The 22,919-nt window shown below is 44.5% G+C and overlaps 1 protein-coding gene across 1 annotated transcript; it reads left to right on the top strand.

Moving 5' to 3' along the window:
- Window positions 1-17,550: 17,550 nt before the first annotated feature.
- LOC127301917 (serine/threonine-protein kinase PEPKR2) lies at window positions 17,551-21,889 on the top strand. The gene is made up of 3 exons (XM_051332215.2): window positions 17,551-18,531; window positions 20,879-21,175; window positions 21,257-21,889. The coding sequence occupies exons 1-3, from the start codon at window positions 17,793-17,795 to the stop codon at window positions 21,568-21,570; spliced, it is 1,350 nt and encodes a 449-aa protein (XP_051188175.1). The 5' UTR covers window positions 17,551-17,792; the 3' UTR covers window positions 21,571-21,889.
- Window positions 21,890-22,919: the final 1,030 nt, after the last annotated feature.

Here is a 22,919-nt window from a genome sequence, read left to right as displayed (position 1 = left end):
TTGAGAAAACACCCTTTTGTGGTACTGAAAAAGAAAGTGCTGTTGAACACATGACTGAGTTATCTACTCTTAGTAGCTTGTTTTCTGATGATGTCAAGATGCGTACTTACTTTGTTGCTAAAATCTTTCCATTCTCATTAAAGGATGATGCTAAAACTTGGTATAATAATTTGCCACCTAATTCTATTAAAAGTCCGAAAGAATTGCTTGATGTTTTCTTCCGCAAATACTTTCCTGCTAGTGCTCAACATATTGCTTTGCAGAGAATTTATAATTTTGACCAGGGAGATGAAGAGAAATTGCACGAGGCTTGGGCGAGATTTTGCTCTCTTATTAGAGCTCGACACGAGCATGATCTGGAAAAGCATGATTTACTTGATATATTTTATAGTGGACTAACCATTGAGTCTAGGGCATACTTGGATAGTTGTGCTGGTTGTGTTTTCAGGAAAAGAACTCAGGCACGACTGAAGAATTATTGGCTAAAATAAGCCGGAATCATGATGATTGGACTACGCCTGAACCGACTCCAACTCCAATATTGAAGAAGAGGGGTTTAATTAAATTGAATGATGAAGATATGAGGGAAGCCAAGAAGTCTCTCAAGGAGAAAGGTATTAAATCTGAGGATGTGAAGAATCTACCTCCTATAGAAGATATATGTGAGATAATTCCCCCTTCATCCATGATTGAGGTAAACTCCCTTCAACGCTTTACTAGGGAAGATATTCCGTATTCGAAACCTCCTGCACAATGCTTAGATGAGTTTGATAATTATATTGTTAAGCAAGAAGATTTTAATATGAGAGTAGAGAATCATTTAATGGAAAATTCTCGAGCTATTAGTGAATTGCATGATATTGTGGAGAGAACCTCCAATGATGTTAAGATGCTTGTTAAACATTTTCATATGATTCAAACTCAAATTGATCAACTCACTAAAGTGCAAAATGACTTGTTAGGGAATAATTCTAAAGAGAAACATGCTTATGAAGTAACAACTAGAGGTGGTGTCTCTACCCAGGATCCTCTATATCCTGAAGGGCATCCCAAAAGAATTGAACAAGATTCTCAACGCATTGAACCTAGTGCTCATTCTAGGAAGAAAAAGAAGAAGAAACATAAAAATGTTGTAGAATCCTCTGAACCTGTTAATGATCCTAATAGTATTTCTATTTCTGATGCTGAAACTGAAAGTGGTAATGAACATGATAATGATAAAGATAATGATAAGAATGATACTCCTGATAAAGAAGAGGTTGAAGAAGAACCTGAAAAGCAAAATAAAAATAAAAAGTATACTAAAGAAGACTTTATTGCTGAGAAACATGGTAATGAAAGAGAACCTTGGGTGCAAAAGCAAATGCCTTTTCCTGCTAAGAAACTAAAATCAAAGGAAGAAGAACACTATAATAAATTTTGCGATTGGATGAAACCTTTATTCTTGCAAATCCCTTTGGTGATGCTATTAAATTGCCTCCTTATTCAAAGTATATGAAAGATATTGTTACTAACAAAAGGAAAATCCCCAATGAGGAAATTTCCACTATGCTTGCTAATTACTCTTTCAATGGCAAAATTCCAAAGAAGTTGGGCGACCCAGGTATACCTACTATTCCTTGTTCTATTAAGAATAATTATGTTAAAACTGCTCTATGTGACTTGGGAGCCGGTGTTAGTGTTATGCCTTTTTCTCTTTATAAGAGACTTTACTTAGATAAGTTGATACCTACTGATATATCTTTGCAAATGGCTGATAAATCTACTGCTATTCCTGTTGGTATATGTGAGAATGTTCCTGTTCCAGTTACTACTAACTGCTTGATATTAACTGATTTTGTTGTGTTGGAAATGCCTGAAGATGATAATATGTCTATTATTCTTGGGAGACCTTTTCTTAACACCGCAGGGGCTGTTATTGATTGCAATAAAGGAAAAGTTACTTTCAATGTTGATGATAGGGAGCATACCGTTTATTTTCCCAAGAGGATTGAGAAAGCGTGTGGAGTTAATACTATTTCTAATGTGAGAACTATCAAAGTGGGAACTATTGATTGTCCTATATATGAGCCTAAAGAAGAATATCAAACTCTCGTGATTGGATCCATATCAATACAATTCAAGGTAACATGATTGATTTGAGGTTTTATTTCTTCTTATGCTATGAAAAAGTTATTTGGTGACAAGACTTGATCAACCTTGTTAACGGATACTTTTTATATGCATAGAGGAGGTAAACAACATATCTTTCTTCCTCCACTTGCTCTAGTTGCTATAGCATTTTTAATTTGCAAAGTTCCTTAGTTATTTGAAGATTTCAAAATTTTCCTGGCCAATAATAATAAAGTAAATATCCAGAAATATGCATTTTTCAAAGTTTTCAAAAATTCACAAAAATTATACCGTTGGTCCTATTTTTCGACGAGGCACCTGGGAGCACCAGAGGATGACCTGTGGGGCACCAGAGGGCGCCAAACCACAAAGCCGGCGGCCAAGGAGGTGGCCGCGCCACCATGTGGTGTGGGCCCCCCTTTGCCCCACTTTGTCATCTCTTTCTTCCAGCACCTTCTCTCTCCCGAAAAAACTCGTACCAAGTTCTTCTCACTCGCGTTTTTGCTCCAGAGCTCCAGATTTCTCGATCTCTTTGCTCAGCCCAGATTTCTGTCTGAAATTTGGCACATTTGCTCTTCGGTATGTGACTCCTCCACCCATCCAAGTAGAATTTCGTTTGGTTGAGTATATCTTGAATATTTTGCTGCTGTAGGTAACATGTTTAGTGAGCTTGCATGCTTGTTCTAAGTGGTAGAAACTAGTTTTGATGCATGATTAGTACTCTAGCAAGTTCCTATGGTAGTTTCCCTCAATTATATGTCACTAAATCAAATTTTTATATTGGTTGTTGAAATTTCAGAAAATGGAGTGGAATAGATATCACTTGAACCAACAAGAATTGGAAGTCCAACAAGTTATGATAGTCAATCGTGAAGAGGGAGTATACCCCTCTTACTACCGTCTTGTGATTTCATGAGAAGCGCGGGGATATTTGAAGATGTTCAAACTCTAATTTCTCGTGCAGGGCTGAGTGACTTTGTTGAAGGAGAGCCAAGACAATATGTAAAATTAACTATGTCTTTTGTGCAGGACTTCAAGTTCAATTGGTCGCGATCTAACCCCACGGTCCAAAGATAAAATTTACAATAAAGTCGTCAACTTGCCATTTAGTGCTTTTTGTGCAGCAATTAGAGTACCGCAATGGGGATCATGCGAGAAGATAAAGGGATCGCCGCAAGAACTCTCGGATCTCTACAAGATGATTTGCGATGGAAGGAGTTTCTCAGGTGATAGTGGTAAAATCACTAGTATTCAGCTCCCGGCTATCCGCTACTTTGCCTATTTTATTACCAAATGCGTTCTTGCTAAAAGGATTGGTGGTAAACTTTCTATCCCGGATTTGGCTTTTCTAGCTGCAGACCTTTGCAAAATAGTAGGGCTTATAATTTGGGGGCATTAATAGCTTATAGACTTGCTACTAACCGTGAGAAAGGTGGAATTTGTGGAGGTCTCATCGCCTCTCGTTTACTAGCTTTTCATAATGTAGAACCTCATCATTTTGATATTCCATTCCCCATAGAAAAACTTGACATAGCCTCTATGATTAAACATGAATTTGTTTCTGATTCCTCCAACTTGGGTAACCTGTATTACAAGATGATATTTTATAAGAAAGTCTGGAGAATAACTAAGAAAACTGAGAAACTAGTAAGATTGCCTGTGCCTGTTTTGTCTAACCTTGATTCCAGGGGAGATTGGTCGGTTACAGAAGGTGCACTGGATGCACACATAGAGAGAGGAGGTCAACATGCAAGAGACGACACGGAGGTCGAGGAGCACCTCGACTCATCATCCGATGCAGCAAGTTCCTCGCATCAACATGGTGGATATGCGGAGCCTCCACGCTTTTCTTCTGCACAGGAACTTTACTATGACTACTCCATGGACTACCCACCGGCGAGGAACAACGACCCTCGTTGGGGTTGAACTCCACTTAGGCCAAAAGCCTAAGCTTGGGGGGAGGTATACCGGCATCACTCATTCTTTGCATATTATGGTTGCTGGATACTTGCACATACTTGTTTTGTTCATTTGAGTGGTTTTCTAATGAGAGGAAGATAATATTTGGGGAAGTGCTACCTGAAAACAGATTCTGGAACGTTACTGTAAAAATTCTCAAAAATAGCCAGAGCGTCATTTTGAGCTGCCAATTTTTGTGCAGGTTCCCCAGGTTGTTATCTAACTTTCACTAGTTGAACACTTTTCGATCTGAGCAACGTAAGATTTTTGTAAAAATCGATTTCTGTACTGCTGTCAGGTTTTGGCAGATTTCTGCCATCTCGCTTTTCTGTGTTTCTTTTAGTTTGCTATTTCTTGTTTTTGTTTTGTTTCCTTCCCAAAACACAAAAAGACCAAAAAAAATTCTGTTGTTTCTCTTCACCATTTGTTTGCTTTGGTTTCTTGCATTTGTTTCGCTTTATTTGCTATTGCTAGTTTGCTATAAGAAAACCCAAAAAGATTTTACTTTGTTTGTTTGTTTCCTCTTGTTCTTATTTGCAATTTGAAAACACCAAAAATATTTGCTGTTCTTCTTTGGTTTGTAAAGTTCTTTATGAGTTCAATGGTCTTCGGTGGCTGGAGCGTGGTTTTCATTTCATATTATCCAAGCTGCACAAGTGAAAAGGCAATAATGATGATCTACGACAATCTGATTGTGGTGAGAGGCTGGTATGAACTCTATTTGTTTTCATTTTTGTACATATACTCATCCATGTGAGCATGCTTAGTTGGTTCATGTGAGGTATATGTTATTTGAGAAAGCCTAGTAGTTTATGATCTCTCATGTTTAGCTCCAATCTATTAATATGAGTAGCATGTCATGGATGTTTGCTTGCATTGTTTTATTCATAATTAAGTATGGCATTGTGGTATCCTCCTCTGAATAATTCATTTATATCGACTTGGCACATGCTCACTCATGCATATGACTGAACAAAAAGTCAATTAAGCCTCGATGATCTATATTGCTTCAGAGTTCTTGTATCACTTTTATGCCTCCGTTAATATATTTTGCTGCAAGCATGATTATGACGATTCTTTGCTCTCTTGATTTGTCGCTCCCTAGTCTATTGCTAGCCTTCACTTGTACTGAGCGGGAACGCTGCTCGTGCTTCCAAACACATGAAAACCAAGTTATTCCAAAGTGTCCACCATAAATACCTATGCATGGCATTTCAAACCATTCCAAGTAAATTCTCATGCGCTACCTTTAAAACCTTCAAAATGCTTCTCAATTTGTGTTTATGTTTCATAGCTCATGAGGAAGTATGTGGTGTTTAGCTTTCAACCTTGTCATTTACTTTTGACGGACTCTCATATGGACTAGTGGCACATCCGCTTATCCAATAATTTTGCAAAAAGAGCTGGCAATGGGATTCCCAGTCCCGAATTAATTAACTTAAAAAGACACTCCTCCATGGTTTGTGATTGTTGGACGGCACCCGAAGGATTCGGTTAGCCATGGCTTGTGTAAGCAAAGGTTGGGGGGAGTGTCATCATCATAATAAAACTAAAATAAAAAGGCACTCCTTCATGGTATGAGATTGTTGGCAGGCACCCGAGGATTCGGTTAGCCATGGTTTGTGCAAGAAAGGTTGGAAGGAGTGCCAAATAAATATGCAATAATTCATGGGAGCCGCTCTTGAAAGTCCGGTTGGCGAGGTAGTTAGTGTACCCATTACCATTCGTTGACAACAACAAACACCTCTCAAAATAATTTTACTCCTGCCTTTATAAAAATAAAAAGCTCTAGCGCATGTTAATCCACTCGTCCCTCTGCGAAGGGTCAATCTTTTACTTTTATGTTGTGTCTCCATTATTTCTTTGAGCACTATCTTGAGAGCACAACTGTCATTCTTAGTACAATATGCTTGTCTCAAAATATGATTGATTGTGGTATAACTTTGATGCATTTATCTTTTGACAATCACTACTTCTAGTCTTTCTATGAACTCCAGAGGTGCCCGGGCATTTATGTTTTGCCAATCAAATACAGGCAAGCGAGATACCACTTTATCATACTCTCTTATGAACATTGCAATCTTGCTTATATACATGATTCATGATGCTTCTTATTAATTGTTGGTACCTCTCCATGATTGACATAGCTGTTAGATGATCTTATTTGCATGTATCTCATTATGAACTGCTTAAGTATTAGCCATAGCATGAGAATATATACATCATATGAGCAAATGTGTTCATGAAAGTTCTTTTATCGCTCAGTTGTTAACTGAATTGCTTGAGGACAAGCAATAAGCTAAGCTTGGGGGGAGTTGATACGTCCAAAACGTATCTACTTTCCTGAACACTTTTGCTATTGTTTTGCCTCTAATTTGTGTATTTTGGATACAACTAACACGGACTAACGCTATTTTCAGCAGAACTGCTCTGGTGTCTCGTTTTTGTGCAGAAAATCCAACTTTCGGGAAAATCCTCGGAATTTATGCAGAAGGCCCTATTTTCCCAGGAAACTAACGGAGCCAGAAGGACAATTGAGGTGGAGGCCCGAGGGCCCCACACCATAGGGCGGCGCGGCCCAGGGGGGGCCCGCGCGGCCCTGTGGTGTGGCCCCCTCGGCTGGCCTCCGACGCCCTCCTTCGGACTACTTATCGGCCTCGACCTAAAAACGCACGCAGAGAAGTCGAAGTCGCCAGAAACCCTCCAGAACACCGCCACATCGCGAAACTCCGTCGCGGGAGCCAGAAGTCTCCGTTCTGGCACTCCGCCGGGACGGGGAATTGGAGGAGATCATCGCCACCATCACCGCCAACGCCTCTACATCAACCAGCAATGTTTCCCCCATCCATGTGTGAGTAATTCCCCCGCTGTAGGCCGAAGGGGATGGTAGGGATTGGATGAGATTGGTCATGTAATAGCATAAGATTGTTAGGGCATAGTGCCTAGTGTCCGTAATTGGTACTTTGATGATATTATTGCAACTTGTTATGCTTAATGCTTGTCACTAGGGCCCGGGTGCCATGATCTCAGATCTGAACATGTTATTGTTTCATCATGATATTCATTGTTTATGGTCTTACCTATAAGTTGTATACACATGTCGCTGTCCGGAACCGATGGCCCCGAAGTGACAGAAATCGGGACAACCGGAGGGAATGGTAGTGATGTGAGGATCACATGTGTTCACGGAGTGTTAATGCTTTGCTCCGGTACTTTATTAAAAGGAGTACCTTAATATCCAGTAGTTTCCCTTGAGGCCCGGCTGCCACCGGCTGGTAGGACAAAAGATGTTGTGCAAGTTTCTCATTGCGAGCACGCACGACTATATATGGAACACATGCCTATTGATTGCTTTGTACTTGGACACCGTTTTATTATTATCTGCAAATGCCCTGCTATGATTGTTACATGAGTTTCTCTCATCCATGCAACGCCCGTCATCCGTCCCCGTGCCTACAATATTTTAATCCTGCTGTTTACTAAAATCACTACTGCTGTCTCTGTTACTCTGCTGCTGTTATTTCACTATCTTTCGCTATAAAACTGTTACTACTGATAAACTCTTGCGAGCAAGTCTGTTTCCAGGTGCAGCTGAATTGACAACTCCGCTGTTAAGGCTTCCAAGTGTTCTTTGTCTCCCCTTGTGTCGAATCAATAAATTGGGTTTTACTTCCCTCGAAGACTGTTGCGATCCCCTATACTTATGGGTCATCAGTGACCCTCGCCACAAAGGCCTAGGTCACGGTTCTACTAAGGGATTTCCTTCGAGGCGGAAATCGGGCCTTACACAAAGGTTGGGGCACACATCCACAACTTAATTGGAAGCTCCCAAAAAATCACCACAAAGACCTAGAATCTGTCTGGGGTTCCAAGAACCCAAGAGTAACAACCTTCTTGCTTTCACTTCCACGAACCACCGTGGAGAACTCAAACCTATGCACCAAATGCAATGGCAAGAACACCACAAAGAGGCTCAAGTCCTTCTCTCTCAAATTCCAAAAAAGCTACAAAAGCTACTGGGGGAATAAGAGAGGAAGAACAAAGAGGAGAACACAAAATTATCCAAGATCTAGATCCCAAAGAATTCACAAAGAGATGGTATGGTTTGGTCAAAGTGTGGATCTAGATCTCCTCTCTCTTTTCCCTCAAAAGGGGGCAAGAATCATGGAGGGATAGAGAGATAGGGCAAGCTTCTCAAGATCAACAATGGAGGAGAAAGAGAGTAGGAGGAGCAGCCGCCCAAGAAGGAAGAAGGAAAATCGAGCCGTTGCAAAAATCTGAGGATATTTGGGGGTGGATAATCCGACCTAAGTAAGGGACGGATTATCCGGCCACCCCGGATTATCCGGCCACCCCGGATTATCCGGCCCTCTGGAAAAGTCCGGCCAAAAATCCGGCTTGGATCCAGGGGAGTACTGAGATCCTCGCCAGAAAGTCCTTAGCCGATTTTTGGGGGCCGGATATTTTGCAAATATCCGGTCCGAATTATCCGGCCTAGCAAACTTGTAAAAACAATATCTAAAGATTGGTAGCTCCGAATAGAGTAAAACCAATTTTGTTGGAAAATATGGAAACCAGTGGGGGTGATTTTCTATTATTTTTAGAGGTGCAACACCTCAATATGAGAAACCGAGAAAATCACCAAACTCGAAAAACGCAACAAGTGATCTATGCGAAATCCGTTTTCGATGAACTAGAGCTTGTCATGAGAATAAGCATAAGCTCTAAAACATCACATGGATAAGATCCAAATAACAACCAAGAAAGATGATGCAAGGATGCAAAGGTTTAAGCTCTCCGAAGGATACGATCGAGTTACTCACTCGAGAGCCCTCTTGATAGTAGGGCAACTAAACTATAAACCGTCTCCAACTATACCGTGAGACCGGTGAGAAAGAAACCCTATCAAGATCAAACCTTAACCTTGCACATTCCACTTGAGCTTGATGATGACGGTCTTGACCGCAACAAGATGGGACGCCTTTCTTGATTGTGCTTGCTTGATGAAGTCATGTGAATTGCTCCCCCATACTCCACTATGGGAGAGCTTCTTCTTCGGCACATCTTCACATATCCATGAACACCATATGGATGACAAGCTTCAAGCATAAGATCTCTCCGAGTTGACCCATCTTGAACTTGCTCTTCATTTCTTCATTTTTCATCATATTGATGTCTTGAAGTTAAATTTGAGGGCTCACTTCATCTTAATCTTCAAGACATACTTGACACTTGATCTTCTTCATTTGCTTCTTATTGCAATATTGAAGCCAACATATGGTTCAGTCATTGCCTATGGACAACTCCTACAAATATAACTTAATGCAAACATTAGTCCATAGGGATTGTCATTAATTACCAAAACCACACATGGGGGCTCCATGCACTTTCAGGGTCATCAAGACTATTTTCTAGCGCCGTTGCCGGGGAGCATAGCTTTATTTACAAGTCCACTTGAAAGTGATATTGTTCGCCGCCATACATTCATTATGGGGAAGCCTCGTGAGAAATTTCCTATATTGCCATCCACTACAAGAAGAGGTACAACACACCTCCGCTGCTCTTGATTCGCCATCTATTATGAGTAAGCTTCTTACTCCACCACATACACATGCTACTTCTTGTGAATCTGAAAGTTTTGATGATACTTCTACTGTGCTTGATGAGAGTGGTTCGTTAGATCCTTTCCTAGATACTACAGTTCCCAGAGCTAAACAAATTGAAAATGCTAAAAATACTATTACGCCTGTTAGTTCACCTCAAGCTAGGGGGAATCCTAATGATGATCTTGATGAAACTTATACTGAATTTGATGATGACTTCATTGAAGAATGTCATGCTACTAGAGATAAAAGTGCTATGAGAAGTCTTCTAGCAACACGAGTTGTTAGATATAATTTGTCTCGTGATTCTAAATTTTCCACATCTCCCATAAACATTAAGGATAAGGATTTTATGATTTCTCTTTAGATTTATCTTACATATCTATTGTTGAGAAAGAACCTTTCTGTGGTACTAAAAATGAAAGTTCTATGAAACATATGAATGAACTCTCTACTTTGAGCATTATATTTTCCGATGATATTAAGATACGCACTTACTTTGTCACTAAATTTTTTCCTTTCTCTTTGAAAGGAGCGGCTAAAATTTGGTATGATAGTTTATCTCCTGGATCTATTGATATCCCTATTACTTAGGTTAATGCCTTCTTTCAGAAATATTTCCCTCCTAGTGCTCAACATGCTGCTTTGCAGAAAATCTTCGACTTTGTGCAGGTAGAAGGAGAGAAATTGCCTGAATTTTGGACAAGATTTTGTTCTTTCCACCAGGACAAGATAAAAAATATATGTCATCATATGACTCGAACAAATGTGCTATTCCAGCAGCCGAAAAAGGCACTCGACAATATATTCTCAAAGCGTCTCAGTCGCGATTTAATCTCTGAATGCCGCAATGCTTTCCGAAGGTAAGACCCCAGGATCCGTCCTGTGCGGCGTGACATCGCACCCGAATGCGCTCTGCTACTTATTCCGTATCAACAGATGCGAAGAAAAATCCTAACGGACGCGTTAGGTACCCGATAAAACGCGACTGGAGTTTGGCATATGGTAAGACCTTAAGCGGCACATGTCGAAACTACGCCAGTATACTGAGATCATGTCCAGTGACTTGATCTTGAAGTAGGTATTTGCGGGATTGCCACACGAGCAGTTAACTGGTACCTGATCCGTCAGATGAACCAGCCCCAATTATCGTTATCCATATACAATATATGTTTGATTTATAAAAGTCATTTGATAAACTCGAAGAAATCAGGTGTTAATTGTAATGATGGAGATTTTCCATGATTCTTCGATTCAAGCAAAATCTCGGGGGCTACTGACATAGGCATCCCCAATGGGCCTGCCGAAGATGGTACCCGGGGTTTACTGAAGGCCCACGGCCCGAAGTTTATGAAGTCCGGAAGCCCAATGAAGAGATAGTTTGGAAAGATAGAGTTGTATTAGGAATAATGACTTGTAACTATTACGGGACGAACTCAAAGAGTCTCCCGGACTTTGTAACTTGTACATCACGAAACCCTCGGCTTCACCTCCTATATAAGGGGGAGTTGAGGGAGAAAGAGAGCATCGATTTCATTGTAAACACAACCCTAGTTTTCTAGCAGTCGAGTACTTTTCCGGCTGAACCCTCGAGATCTACTTGCCCTCTACTTCCTACGAAAACCCTAGTCTACAATCTGTAGGCATTGGCAAGTCGATACCTTGTCACTCTCTCCAACGCTTTGATAATAGAGATATTCCCTACTCTAAACCTCCTGATCAATGCTTAGATGAATTTGATAATTATATTGTTAAGCAAGATAATTTTAATAAGAGAGTGGAACATCACCTAATGGAAAATTCTAGAGCTATCAATAATTTGCATGATATTGTGGAAAGAACCTCTAATGATGTTAAAATGCTTGTTAAACATTTATATATGGTTCAAACTCAAATTGATCAGCTCACTAAAGTGCAAATTTTTTTGCTAGTTAATGCTTCTAGGGAAAAACATGCTTATGAAAAAGATTTGCTAGTTAAACTTGAATGGCAGTCGGGGGTTGTTTCCCACCTTCCTTGCCAAGCGCTCATGAATTGTTGTTTTTATAACTACTTTGAGGTACCTGAGCTTGCAATTGTTAAGAGAGTCTTTTAAAGGTATAATTCATGCCATTTAAACTCAGACATCTTCGTAACGGTGCATATTTTGGACCCGTGTTGGTAGGTTACCCGTTATTCCGTTGCCAACGTGAGTGCCAACTAGACTACTTCGTTGGTTCCTTATCTAATGGTTGTTTTCTTTCATATCTCCATTGTTTAGCTTGATCGTGCTTGATACGTATCAATCGTATCTATAATTTTCGATGCTTCGTGCTTGTTTTACACCAATCTATATATGTTTTGCTCATGCTTCATTGCACTTTTATACATTTTCTGGCACTAACGTATTAACAAGATGCCACAGTGCTAGTTTCCTATTTTCTGCTACTTTTATATTTCAGAAAAGTGTATAGGAAATATTCTCGGAATTGGACGAAACAAAAGCCGAAGTCAATATTTCTCTGTAACGAAGGCTGAGTCCAAAGGGGAGTCGAAGGGGGGCAGCAGGGCGGCCACTCCAGCCGTAGGTGCGAGACTGAGTCCAGATGGGAGTCGAAGGGGGGCAGCAGGGCGGCCACGCCAGCCCGAGGCGCGGCCTGACCTTGGCCCACGCCTAGGGGTGGTGTGGGCCACCCTGTCCTCCATCGACATCGCCCCTCCGCCTATTTATTCACGATCTCGGGAAAACCCTGAACACCCGAGACTCCATCCATGAAAAGTTTCGTCATGGCCGTCAATGCAGAACCCATCTCGGGAGGGTTTTGAAGCTCTTCCCGGCACCCTGCCGGAGGGGAAGATCATTGCCGGAGGCATATACATCGACATGCCCGCCTCCAAAGTGATGCGTGAGTAGTTCATCCCTGGAAGGGTCCATAGCAGTAGCTAGATGATTGTCTTCTCCAATTTGTGCCTTATGTTTATATCTTGTGAGCTTCCCTACATGATCAAGATCATCTTTATGTAATTCTACATGTTGTGTTTGCTGGGATCCGATGAAGATTGTATACTATATTGAGGTCGACTATATATTTATGTCATATGTTATTTTTGATCTTGCATGCTCTCTATTGCTAGTAGGTACTCTGACCAAGTAGATGCTTGTAACTCCAAGAGGGGGTATTTATGCTCGATAATAGGTTCATGCCTCTAGTTTTCTGGAAGAGTGACAATAAGTTCTAAGATTGTAGATGTGCCATTGCTACTCGGGAGAAGACAACAATGTTTTATCCAAGATTAATCCTATTTTTAATTTACACACATTGCTTAATGCGATAATCTGCCTGCAACTTAATACTAGAAAGGGTTCGGACGATAAACCGAAGGTGGATTATTAGTCATAGACACAGTTGGATTACTGTCTATGTATTATGTTGTAATGCCCAAACGAATCTCATAGTAATCATCTTGTCATGTATGGTCGATATTCTGTCATTGCCCAGCTGTAATTTTTTCCACCCAACATGTTATTTATCTTTATGGAGAGACACCTCTAGTGAACGGGGGACCCGATCCTTTCCTTTACACTGATAAATTCAACCACTGCAATCCTGCTCTTTTACTTACTGCAAGCTCTATTCTCTTTAATGAATACAAACATCTTTTTTCACTCGATACGTCTAATCCTTTGTGTTCAGCAAACCGGTGAGATTGAAAACCTCACCATAAGTTGGGGCAAAGTATTGTGGTTGTGTTGTGTGCAGGTTCCACGTTGTTGCTGACACCGGTAGTGCGCCCCGCCTTTAGTCAGCTAGCAACACCTTCAGAAGTCACGCCTTTCTTCTACTGGTCAATTAATCCTTAGTTTCTTACTAAGGAAAAAACTTGCTGGTGTGATCATCACACCTTCCTCTTGGGGTTTCCCAACCGCTTCCACAACTGCCAGCAAGATTATCTGGCGCCGTACCTGGAGCACCATCAGTGCCCAGTACCTCCCGCATTCTTTTTCTCGCCAAATCCGTAGCTCATGCTCCCAAATCAAAGCGCGTCATCGTTGTCCTTGTTGCTTGGGACTACAAGACATCCAGAGATATATCACAAGCAAATGCCCCCGCCTAATCAGCCACTACCAAAGTCCGTCGTCTGCCCTCATCGCCACCTAGGCTCGCATCTCCTCTTTTCCCTCGTTGTCGAGCATACCTCGGCCCTCCTAGCTCGCACCATCATACCAATACCTAAGGTATATCTTTTATCTTCATGGCATCCATACTTGAATTCAACACATAGACAAGAATTACCTATGTAATATTCTTTCATATAAACTCAATGAAAATATTAGTCCATAAGAATCTTCATTAATTACCAAAAACACACTTAGGGGCAATGTACTCTTACAACAGTCTGTTGAGCTTAACTGTAGCCAAACTCCGCGATGGGACAATGCATTGGATACAAGTTACCCATTTACTTTCTATGCGTCGCTTGGATATTCCCATGCACAACACCGCTCCTTCTGTAGCTACCCCTCTAGCTATAAACGCTCAAATCAGCATGTCACACTATTATCCATCGCCACCTTAACACATCATCGCCCCATGCAACTTAGGGTCCACATGTCAGTAACCCAACCCGAGCGAATGGTGGAGGCTGAGCACGAGGCGGCAGAGCAGGCGGCCTATTATGCAAGGTTTGAATAATCATCTTGGTGTGTAGCCATAAGCAGATACATTTTAAAATCAATCTCGAGGTGATCACATTGTCTTGATCCTCGTCAACCATGTCCTAGTTAGAAATTATACACATACATTTTATAAAACTAGAAACAAAATTGCATATCACTCATCACAGATTGCCTTGATCATCTTCACCATGTCCTTGTTGGTGTGCCTTGATCCTCTTCATCATATATTTGTAATTGTAATACTCGACGTGTGCCTTCAGAAAATTTCTTCAAAGATAAGTCTCTTCCTATCCTCATGTTCATGGTTGTTTTGTCACATTGTCTAAACTTTTATATATCTTGACGTTCATGGTTGTTTTGTTTGTAATTTCGTAGTACCTCCAACTTTTTTGTTTGTTTGAGAGTAGCTTATCACGTGTACCATGCGATGTAGTACCTCCAACTTTCATTGTAAGCTATGTCTACAAAAATAAGAGGACCGTTAAAAATTAACATGAAAGGTTCCTTGACTCGGGAAAAAAACTCCAATACAATAGTATAGATGCCATGGTTGTTTTGTTTGTAATTTAGCTGTAATCAAGTAGAAATATAATTGTGTACCAACTTATGAAAAACACTCTCCCCACAGCAAATCCTAATCAATAGAGGTCTGAACTTTTTGAATAGGGAAAGAAAATTGTAGCAGATTGTAGAACGATAGAGAGGGAGAGAGATTGGCGTAATATGTTGGATGTATTATTGAGCCTCATGGGCGAGTATATATAGGCGTACATGGATCATCTTGGAGTGCAAAACAAGACACAAGATCTATCTCTATCCTAAACTTTCTAAACCGTACGTATACTCTAACACTCCCCCGCAGTCGTAGCGGGAGCGTCGTGAACAACATGAACGATGTGGACGGTCAGACTGGAGACAAACCGAAGTGGACCCCAGAAGACTGACACTCCCCCGTAGTCGTAGCGGGAGCGTCGTGGACGGAGTTGCGTCGCGAATGCTTGGACTGGAGAGGAGGCTGGTGAGGCGCAAGCGAGGTGGTAGCCCTTCATGCCGATGTCGAGGTAGCCGAGAGCGTGGGTGCTGCAACCTTGGTCGAGGGAGCCGAGCGAAGGGGGTGCCGTGGTCGATGTCGTGGTCGGGTGCCGGTGTCGAGGTAGCCGCAGATGAAGCCACAAGTGCGTAGTGCGCGAGGAGAGTGACGGAGACGCGTCGAGGCAGTCGTGGAGAGGGTGTCGATGACGAAGTCGATGCAGTCGGAGCCGTCGAGGACGAGGTGCAACCATAGTTTTGCCAGAACCAGGCGCACGTCGGGGACGAAGGCATACTCTGGTTTTGCCAGAACCGAATACGCATAGAAGAACTCGGTGGTGACGCGGTCGTCGTCGAAGCCGATGAAGACGAGGCGCCAGTCCGAGCTTGCCAGGCCCGGGGACGCGTCGGGGACGAAGGTACGTACCGGTGTTGCCAGTACCGGGCGTGCGGGGGGTAGGGACCATCATGGACCATGCGCCAGTGTCAGGGGGACCAGCAGAGGAGGCCTCCAAAGCGGTGGCGAGACGCAGAGGGGCGAAGAGGGAGAGGTGCCGATGCAGTCCGCGGTTGTCGATGACGCTGGCGATGAGGTCGTGGTGGACGAAGACGTAGAAGGCGGCGGTCGCAGCAGCGGCCTGGAGTGGTCATGCTTGAAGCCTAGATGGACGTGGAGGTGGTCGGCGGGACCCACAACGGCCAGCAGTGGCCATGGAGGTTACCTGTGGAGACGCGGCGGCGGTACTCGAAGTAGGCGAGGAAGAACCCGGCGGCGTGACGAAGACCATGCGCGGACGGAGGCGACCCGCGCCGAAGGGGAGGCGCGGTAGTAGCTTGGAACGTCGGTGCGCGGGAACGGCGAAGTAGACTGCGTCACGGTGATGTCACGGCCCAAGGGGCCGGCGTAGCTGCAGGGCGCGAGTCGATGCAGCGGCGGGAGGCCACCAACAACGTACACGTCTGGAAGGCGCGTTGGAGGCCAGTGGCGTGGACCGAAGGTGGCAGCGCTGCGGAACAAAGGGCGATGCAACGACAGCCCGTAGCTCGATCGGTGGTAGGCGCGTGCTCGGGGACGTGCTTGGCGGAGACGTGCGTGCAGTCGGTTGATCAGACCGACGGCGGTGTTGTACGCGCCATGGCGTGGACGACGTGCCGCAGATTGGAGTCGTTGGCGACGTTGTCGGTGATGTCCCGGGCGATGACGGCGAAGACGGACCAGCGATAGAGACCGCGCGGGCGAGACAGCCTGCTGCGTCGCACGTAGGCGTCCCGTGTGTGATGCGTGCGGCCGTGCCGCGCGGTTGATGAAGATTGCCGGTGCAGTCGACGCCGAGGTTGGAGTAGAGGCGCGTGATGACAACGCGGTGGGCGACTCAATCCGATCGATGATCGGCAAAACCAAAAAAAAAAAAAAAGCCGGTCGAGCGACCGACGGAGCAAAAAAGAAAACCAATCTACGGATTGAAAAAAAAAAGACTCGAGGGCAGCGGATCAACGGATCGGCGGACGAACCCTCATACGGATTGCGTGGCCCCCAGAGTAGATCATGGAGATCGACCTCCCCGGGGGCGACGCGGCGCAGAAGCTTGGGCGGCGTCTAGGTTAGGATCGACGCCGCTCTGATACCATGTAGAACGATAGAGAGGGAGAGAGATTGGCGTAATATGTTGAATATATTATTGAGCCTCATAGGCGAGTATATATAGACGTACATGGATCATCTTGAAGTGGAAGACAAGACACAAGTTCTATCTGTATTCTAGACTTCCTAAACCGTACGTCAGCCGCGCAGGGTTATTACCCGATGCAGCAGCGCTCAGTCGTATACTGCACTGCAACAATCACATGCTTTGGGCGTACGCCGTGCAAAAAGTGAATGCAGAGACTGGTGCAGCACCGGCATGGCGCACGAACAGCGCGTGACGAGGCGACCGTGATTCCGTAATGAACTCGATCGAGGCCAACGCAACGCAAGACACGACCGAGAGAGTCCCCGGTCCTTCCAGAAACCTCCGACGCCGTCTGCCTACCCCGCGTGAAAAACACGAACTTTGCCTCCGGCTGGAAAAGATCTCGCCACGGCAGACAGACAAATCGCACCATCGCCATCAGCCGGTGTCGAATCGATCACCGTCGGCGAGTCAAGGGACGGGGACCATCACGCCGGCCGGTTCACTTCTCCGTCCCGTGCTCCCGATCCGCCGAACCGACACCGGACACCCACCCGCGGCAGGCAGACACGAGTCCAACAAGACAAGGGCCACGCGACCTCATCTGATCATCTCCTCCACCTCCACCTCCACCTCCAGCCCCTCCCCATCTCCCATCTCGCCACCAACCTCCCCGATCCCCAACCCCCATGACCCGCAAGAGGCGCCGCCACGCCGCCCCCGCCGCCCCCGCCGCCGCCGCCTAAATTCCCACCCACCCCGATGGACTCCCTCCCGCGGAAGCGCAAGGGCGCGCGCTCCCTCGCCGGCTCCCTCCACGACGCCTCCGCCGACCGCAAGCGCACCTGCCGCCACCGCAACCCGCGCCCCGACAACAAGAAGCCGTCTTCCCCCTCCTCCTCCGCCTCCCCCGCCGCCTCCGCCCGCCGCGGCGTCGTCATGACGGCGCCGCCGGCCAGCGGCCGCGGCGCCCCCGACAGTCCCGGTCGGGGCCTGAAGCGCAAGGTGGGCTGCATCGACTCGGCCACCCGCATCGGCCGCAAGAAACGCCTCGACAGCGAGTACGAGCTGGGCGCGCAGATCGGGCGCGGCAAGTTCGGGTCCGTGCGGATCTGCCGCGCGCGGGCGGGGGGCGAGGCCTTCGCGTGCAAGTCCCTGCCCAAGAGCGGCGGCGAGACGGTCCACCGCGAGGTCGAGATCATGCAGCACCTCTCCGGCCACCCGGGCGTCGTCACGCTCCGGGCCGTCTTCGAGGACGCCCACGCGTTCTACCTCGTCATGGAGCTCTGCGGCGGCGGGCCCCTGCTCGACGAGATCGCCAGGGTCGGCGCCGTCTCCGAGCGCCGCGCGGCTGTGATCATCAGGGATCTCATGTCCGTGCTGAAGTACTGCCACGAAATGGGGGTTGTTCACAGGGACATTAAGCCCGAGAACATCTTGCTCACCAAGAATGGCAAGATGAAACTCGCGGATTTTGGACTCGCCGCAAGAGTTACCAATGGTAAAACCTTACATATGCAACTATATTTTCTTTTTCTTTTAAGCTTTATTAGGTGATCAATGAGTTTGTCAGAGCAATGGCCCTCCGTCAGCACAATTTACAATCTTGAGTCGCTTTATTATTGCAAAATTAAATCATCAATTAGAAGTAATAGAAGAATGATTAGAATCCCCACATTGGACCATAAAAAGGTTTCATAACCTTTAACAATTGGCGTGGTGTTGCAGCAATTAGAATTGGTGGCTGTAGATAGTTCATATGTATATATTACTAATTGTTCATATCACTTATATTAAAGTACGTTTGGAGCAACCAAAATCCACTTGTTATGCAAATACATAATTTTTTTACTATGGTTCCTAGCATTTTTGCAGGTTGCCCATGTTTGTGGCCATGCTAATTGCATAGCAGCTAATCAGATGTGCTCTATTGAGTCAGCTGGACACTTACTATTTACTCTTGGTTAAGTGACCTTTTCAAGTTCAGTTCTGCATGGATTGGTCACTCAATATGTCTCCAAGTTGTTAACTCACTTGTTTTCAGAATCCTTGTTTGTTGGCAATTTATTAAAATCTAGATTAGTCCCAGTCCGGTATAATTTCGGCTGATCATTGATACTACTTCTTTGTGTGCATTCCATTAGAAGACCAGTCTATATAAATCCTTATTCAAGGAAACATGTGTAAGGCTGTAAGCTTCTTACATATTTTGAGTCATGAGTTGATAGGAACCTTATTCATCTGTATCTCTTGTGCTCGATATGATTAGAGAATTAAGTTACTCATTTGAATGGAGTTTTGAAGTTGAGAACCCACATCCATGGACAATGCAATTCGAAATATTCTGCAGTTTCTGAAGGCATTTATCTGCAAGTTTTCCTCAGTCTGAGACCCACTATAGCACTGTTGAAGTTTTGAGCATTTCTGACAATTCATGTTTATATTCCCTCTGTCCCCAAAAAAGCTGCTCAACCTCTTCTAGATACGGATGTATCTATGCACTAAAAACATGTCTAGATACAACCGTATCTAGACAAATTTCAGCAGCTTTTTTTGAGACAGAGGGAGTACTTATGATTGATACTAACTGATGTTCACTGACTTGGCTCACTTGGTTATGATGGTTGTGTTAAGTAGGATTGGGCCCAGTTTTGCATCAAGATTTAGGTGCTCTCATTAAGTCCTCTCGCTGAGTTGGCAGTGATGGATCTTTTTCCTTGGAGCTTTTAAATCGGTGCTGCATACTGATTCATACTTTGCACGCTACTGCAGCAAACAAAGAAATCCGTTGTATTGTACATTCCCATCAATGACTGTAAATATTTTGTAGAGTCATGAATTAGTGGCAAGTAGCTATCAACGCCATTTCTTCCTGCTAGGTTTATAAGAGAATTGAGGTATCTTGCTGGTTGATATTTGGTTTTGTTGTCCTGTGTGGTATTGCTGATACTAATTTTGTTATTGGCGTCAATTTGAAAGTTGAGAATCTATACTGATGGGCAACTTAATCCTTGTGTTAATGTTAAATTTCTCTGGCATTCTCCTGCAATTACCTGTTGCGACGAGTCTGAGGGCCAGCATAGTGTTTCATGAGCATGCCAAACAGGCTGTGTCATGTTTGAATATGGTTGAAGTCATTTTGATGAATTAGGAAGTGGTGTGGTGTCTGTCTGCATGGAGTCGTATAGTCTATGAGTTGGAGTTGTCAGCATGGCTGCAGGGGGCACTGGTTCTTATAAACAGCTGTTTATGTTTTGTAAGGTAACATTTAGATTTTAGCAGTTCTGCTGTATTTCCTTTTGTTTCAAATGTGTCTATCCTCTGTTCTAACTCTAGTTAACCCACTAATGCATTGTGGTATGTCACTGTTTTCTTTGGGTATTTTGTGTGACACTCACATCAATTCATACAAGAGTTTCTTCTGTCCTGCTGCAGTGATGCATTTGTTGTCTTAAAATGCCACTGCCTTCTAAAGTGGAGCTCAATGTGAGGAACTAGCTACATGAACACTGAGGAGTGGACAGTATAGCTAGGACCAGAAGGCTTGATACCAAAGCTGAACCTAGCAAATGATTCTAACTGACAATATTTTTGTTATTTATTTGAACTTTATCTCAAATATCGAAGTTTAAAGTATCCAGTACTACCTAATCTAGATGCCAATGGACGGCGATTCTTACAGCTCCGATGCTACTGTACTTTGTTATCTTTATATAATTTTGATTTCCACTTCATCTCCTGAATAGCATAAGACCTTCTGTTAGGGCTTTATTTGAACAGTCATATGTATGCATGCTTGTAACTCGAATTTATTATATTACCTGATGTTTTCGGTCTCCACTGAACAGGTCAGAAATTGTCTGGCGTTGCTGGGAGCCCAGCCTATGTGGCGCCTGAGGTGCTGTCAGGGAGTTACTCTGAGAAAGTAGACATATGGGGTGCTGGGGTGCTACTCCATGTACTACTGCTTGGTTCACTTCCATTTCAAGGGGGCTCTCTCGATGATGTCTTTGAAGCTATAAAGACAGTTGAGCTTGATTTCCACAGCGGTCCATGGGAATCAATGTCAGCTTATGGGAGGGATCTTATTAGTCGAATGTTGGATAGAGATGTATCCTCTAGGATAACCGCTGATCAAGTTCTTAGTAAGTTCAAACAATTCTTCATCTAGTGTAACTTGATGTTGATAGTTTAAGTTTCTAATTTCTTGATGATACTTATTGCAGGTCACCCATGGGTGTTGTTCTACACGGAATGTACCCTGAAGGCAGTAACTCCTAATGTATGTGTCACTAACAAGGTTGTAGCACCCAAACTTCCATGGGACAGAATTAGATCACATTGTGAGTCGTCAGCTTCAGATTCGTCAAGCCAGAGGTCTGAGGACCAGGATGAATCTGGCATAGTTGATGCACTGACAGCAGCAATAACACATGTTAGAATATCAGAGCCAAAAAGGACTCGGCTTTGCAGCCCGGCCATCCCCATACAGCAGGAGTGTTCTTCAAACCTGAAGAGTAACCTCTGTACGGCATTTTGATACGACCGCAATGTATAGCTCCTGATTGGTTGGTCTGATGTCACTGATGGTTCGACCTGTTGAGTGTCCCTGAGCTGTGGAGAATAACTCGGGTTTCCTGTCAGAGCAAACAAGCGTTTGACATGGTATGATATGGATTGCGGTGATGCTGATAAACCCGACATGATAGGTGATGATGTAAATTTTGTAAATAGAATGATCGCTGTAGCTAATTTATCTCGTAAGAACAACTTCAGTTTATGTTGGCAAACGTATTGCGTGCCCATGTACCATTCGTTGTTTATTCTGATTCAGTCTATTGAGATCTGATATTTTGACATGGACTTGGCGTTTAATTTTTTCTGCGGTTATTGGGTGCTATTTCATCCTGAATATATTTTACAGCAACAGTACTGTTTGTCTGTTACTCGTGACTACTCTCAACTCAATGACCTGTGGTTGTGCCCTGTTTGTTTTTCTAGGGTTTCGCTCCTGCCTCCGGCGATCGCGGAAACCAGATCACAGACCACGTTTGGTGACGGCGTTTCCATCGCCGCCGCTCCACCTCTCCCCGGCGCTCTCCTTCCTCCCTCGCACCGGCCTGCTCCGCTCGGGCCATGGACGGGAAAGCGGTTGCGCTGAAGGAGACTTCCACTGGCCGATCTCCATCGGGCCAAGACCTGGCGATCGCGACGGGCGATCTGCCGAAGCACGCGGCGTCCTCAAGCTCGGATCCACCGGAACCAGCAGCGGGCGATGGCGTGGCAGAGATGATGGGGAGGCTGCGGCTTACCTCGCAGGAGTCGGAGGCCTTCGTCCTCAAGGATGGAGGTGATGAAGATCTTGGCTGCCCTGAGTGGGCTCTCGTCGGGAAGGTTCTGGCACCAAATGTTCTCCATATCAGTACGATCAAAGCCGCACTCGGTGCAGCGTGGGGCAATCCGAAAGGTCTGGAGGTACGCTCTATGGGACTGAACCAGTTCATGGCCGAATTTGCAACCAAAGCAGACAAATCTCGGGTACAAGAAGGTTCTCCCTGGCATGTAGGCAGGCATGCTGTTATCCTTAATGAATTCGATCCCAGCTTACGGCCTTATGAGTACTGCTTTGAGGAGCTTGATGTGTGGGTTCGCATTCTGAATCTCCCTTATGGCCTCATGAACAATCAATGGGGAAAAGAGCTGGCTGGTCGCATTGGCAAGGTGGGGAAGATGGACGTTGATGACAAGGGTCGTGCATGGGGTGATTATCTGAGGTTTCGGGCAGCTATAAAAATCAAGGAGCCCCTCATGCGCTGTGTATCTGTCTTCTCCCAGAAGAGACAAGCAACTGAGCATTATACTGTCATGTATGAATGTCTCGCGACGTTC

This window comes from Lolium perenne, chromosome 5, assembly GCF_019359855.2.
Source record: "Lolium perenne isolate Kyuss_39 chromosome 5, Kyuss_2.0, whole genome shotgun sequence".
In the NCBI taxonomy this organism is placed as follows: domain Eukaryota; kingdom Viridiplantae; phylum Streptophyta; class Magnoliopsida; order Poales; family Poaceae; genus Lolium; species Lolium perenne.
This window is presented reverse-complemented; position numbering and strand designations above follow the sequence as displayed.

What these genes read in the sequence shown, in the direction of transcription:
- LOC127301917 (XM_051332215.2), top strand. Translation starts at nt 17,793, where the DNA reads ATGGACTCCCTCCCGCGGAAGCGCAAGGGCGCGCGCTCCCTCGCCGGC. An exon ending in CGCCGCAAGAGTTACCAATG is followed by an intron (nt 18,532 to 20,878) that starts GTAAAACCTTAC and finishes TCCACTGAACAG; the next exon opens with GTCAGAAATTGTCTGGCGTT. An exon ending in AACCGCTGATCAAGTTCTTA is followed by an intron (nt 21,176 to 21,256) that starts GTAAGTTCAAAC and finishes TACTTATTGCAG; the next exon opens with GTCACCCATGGGTGTTGTTC.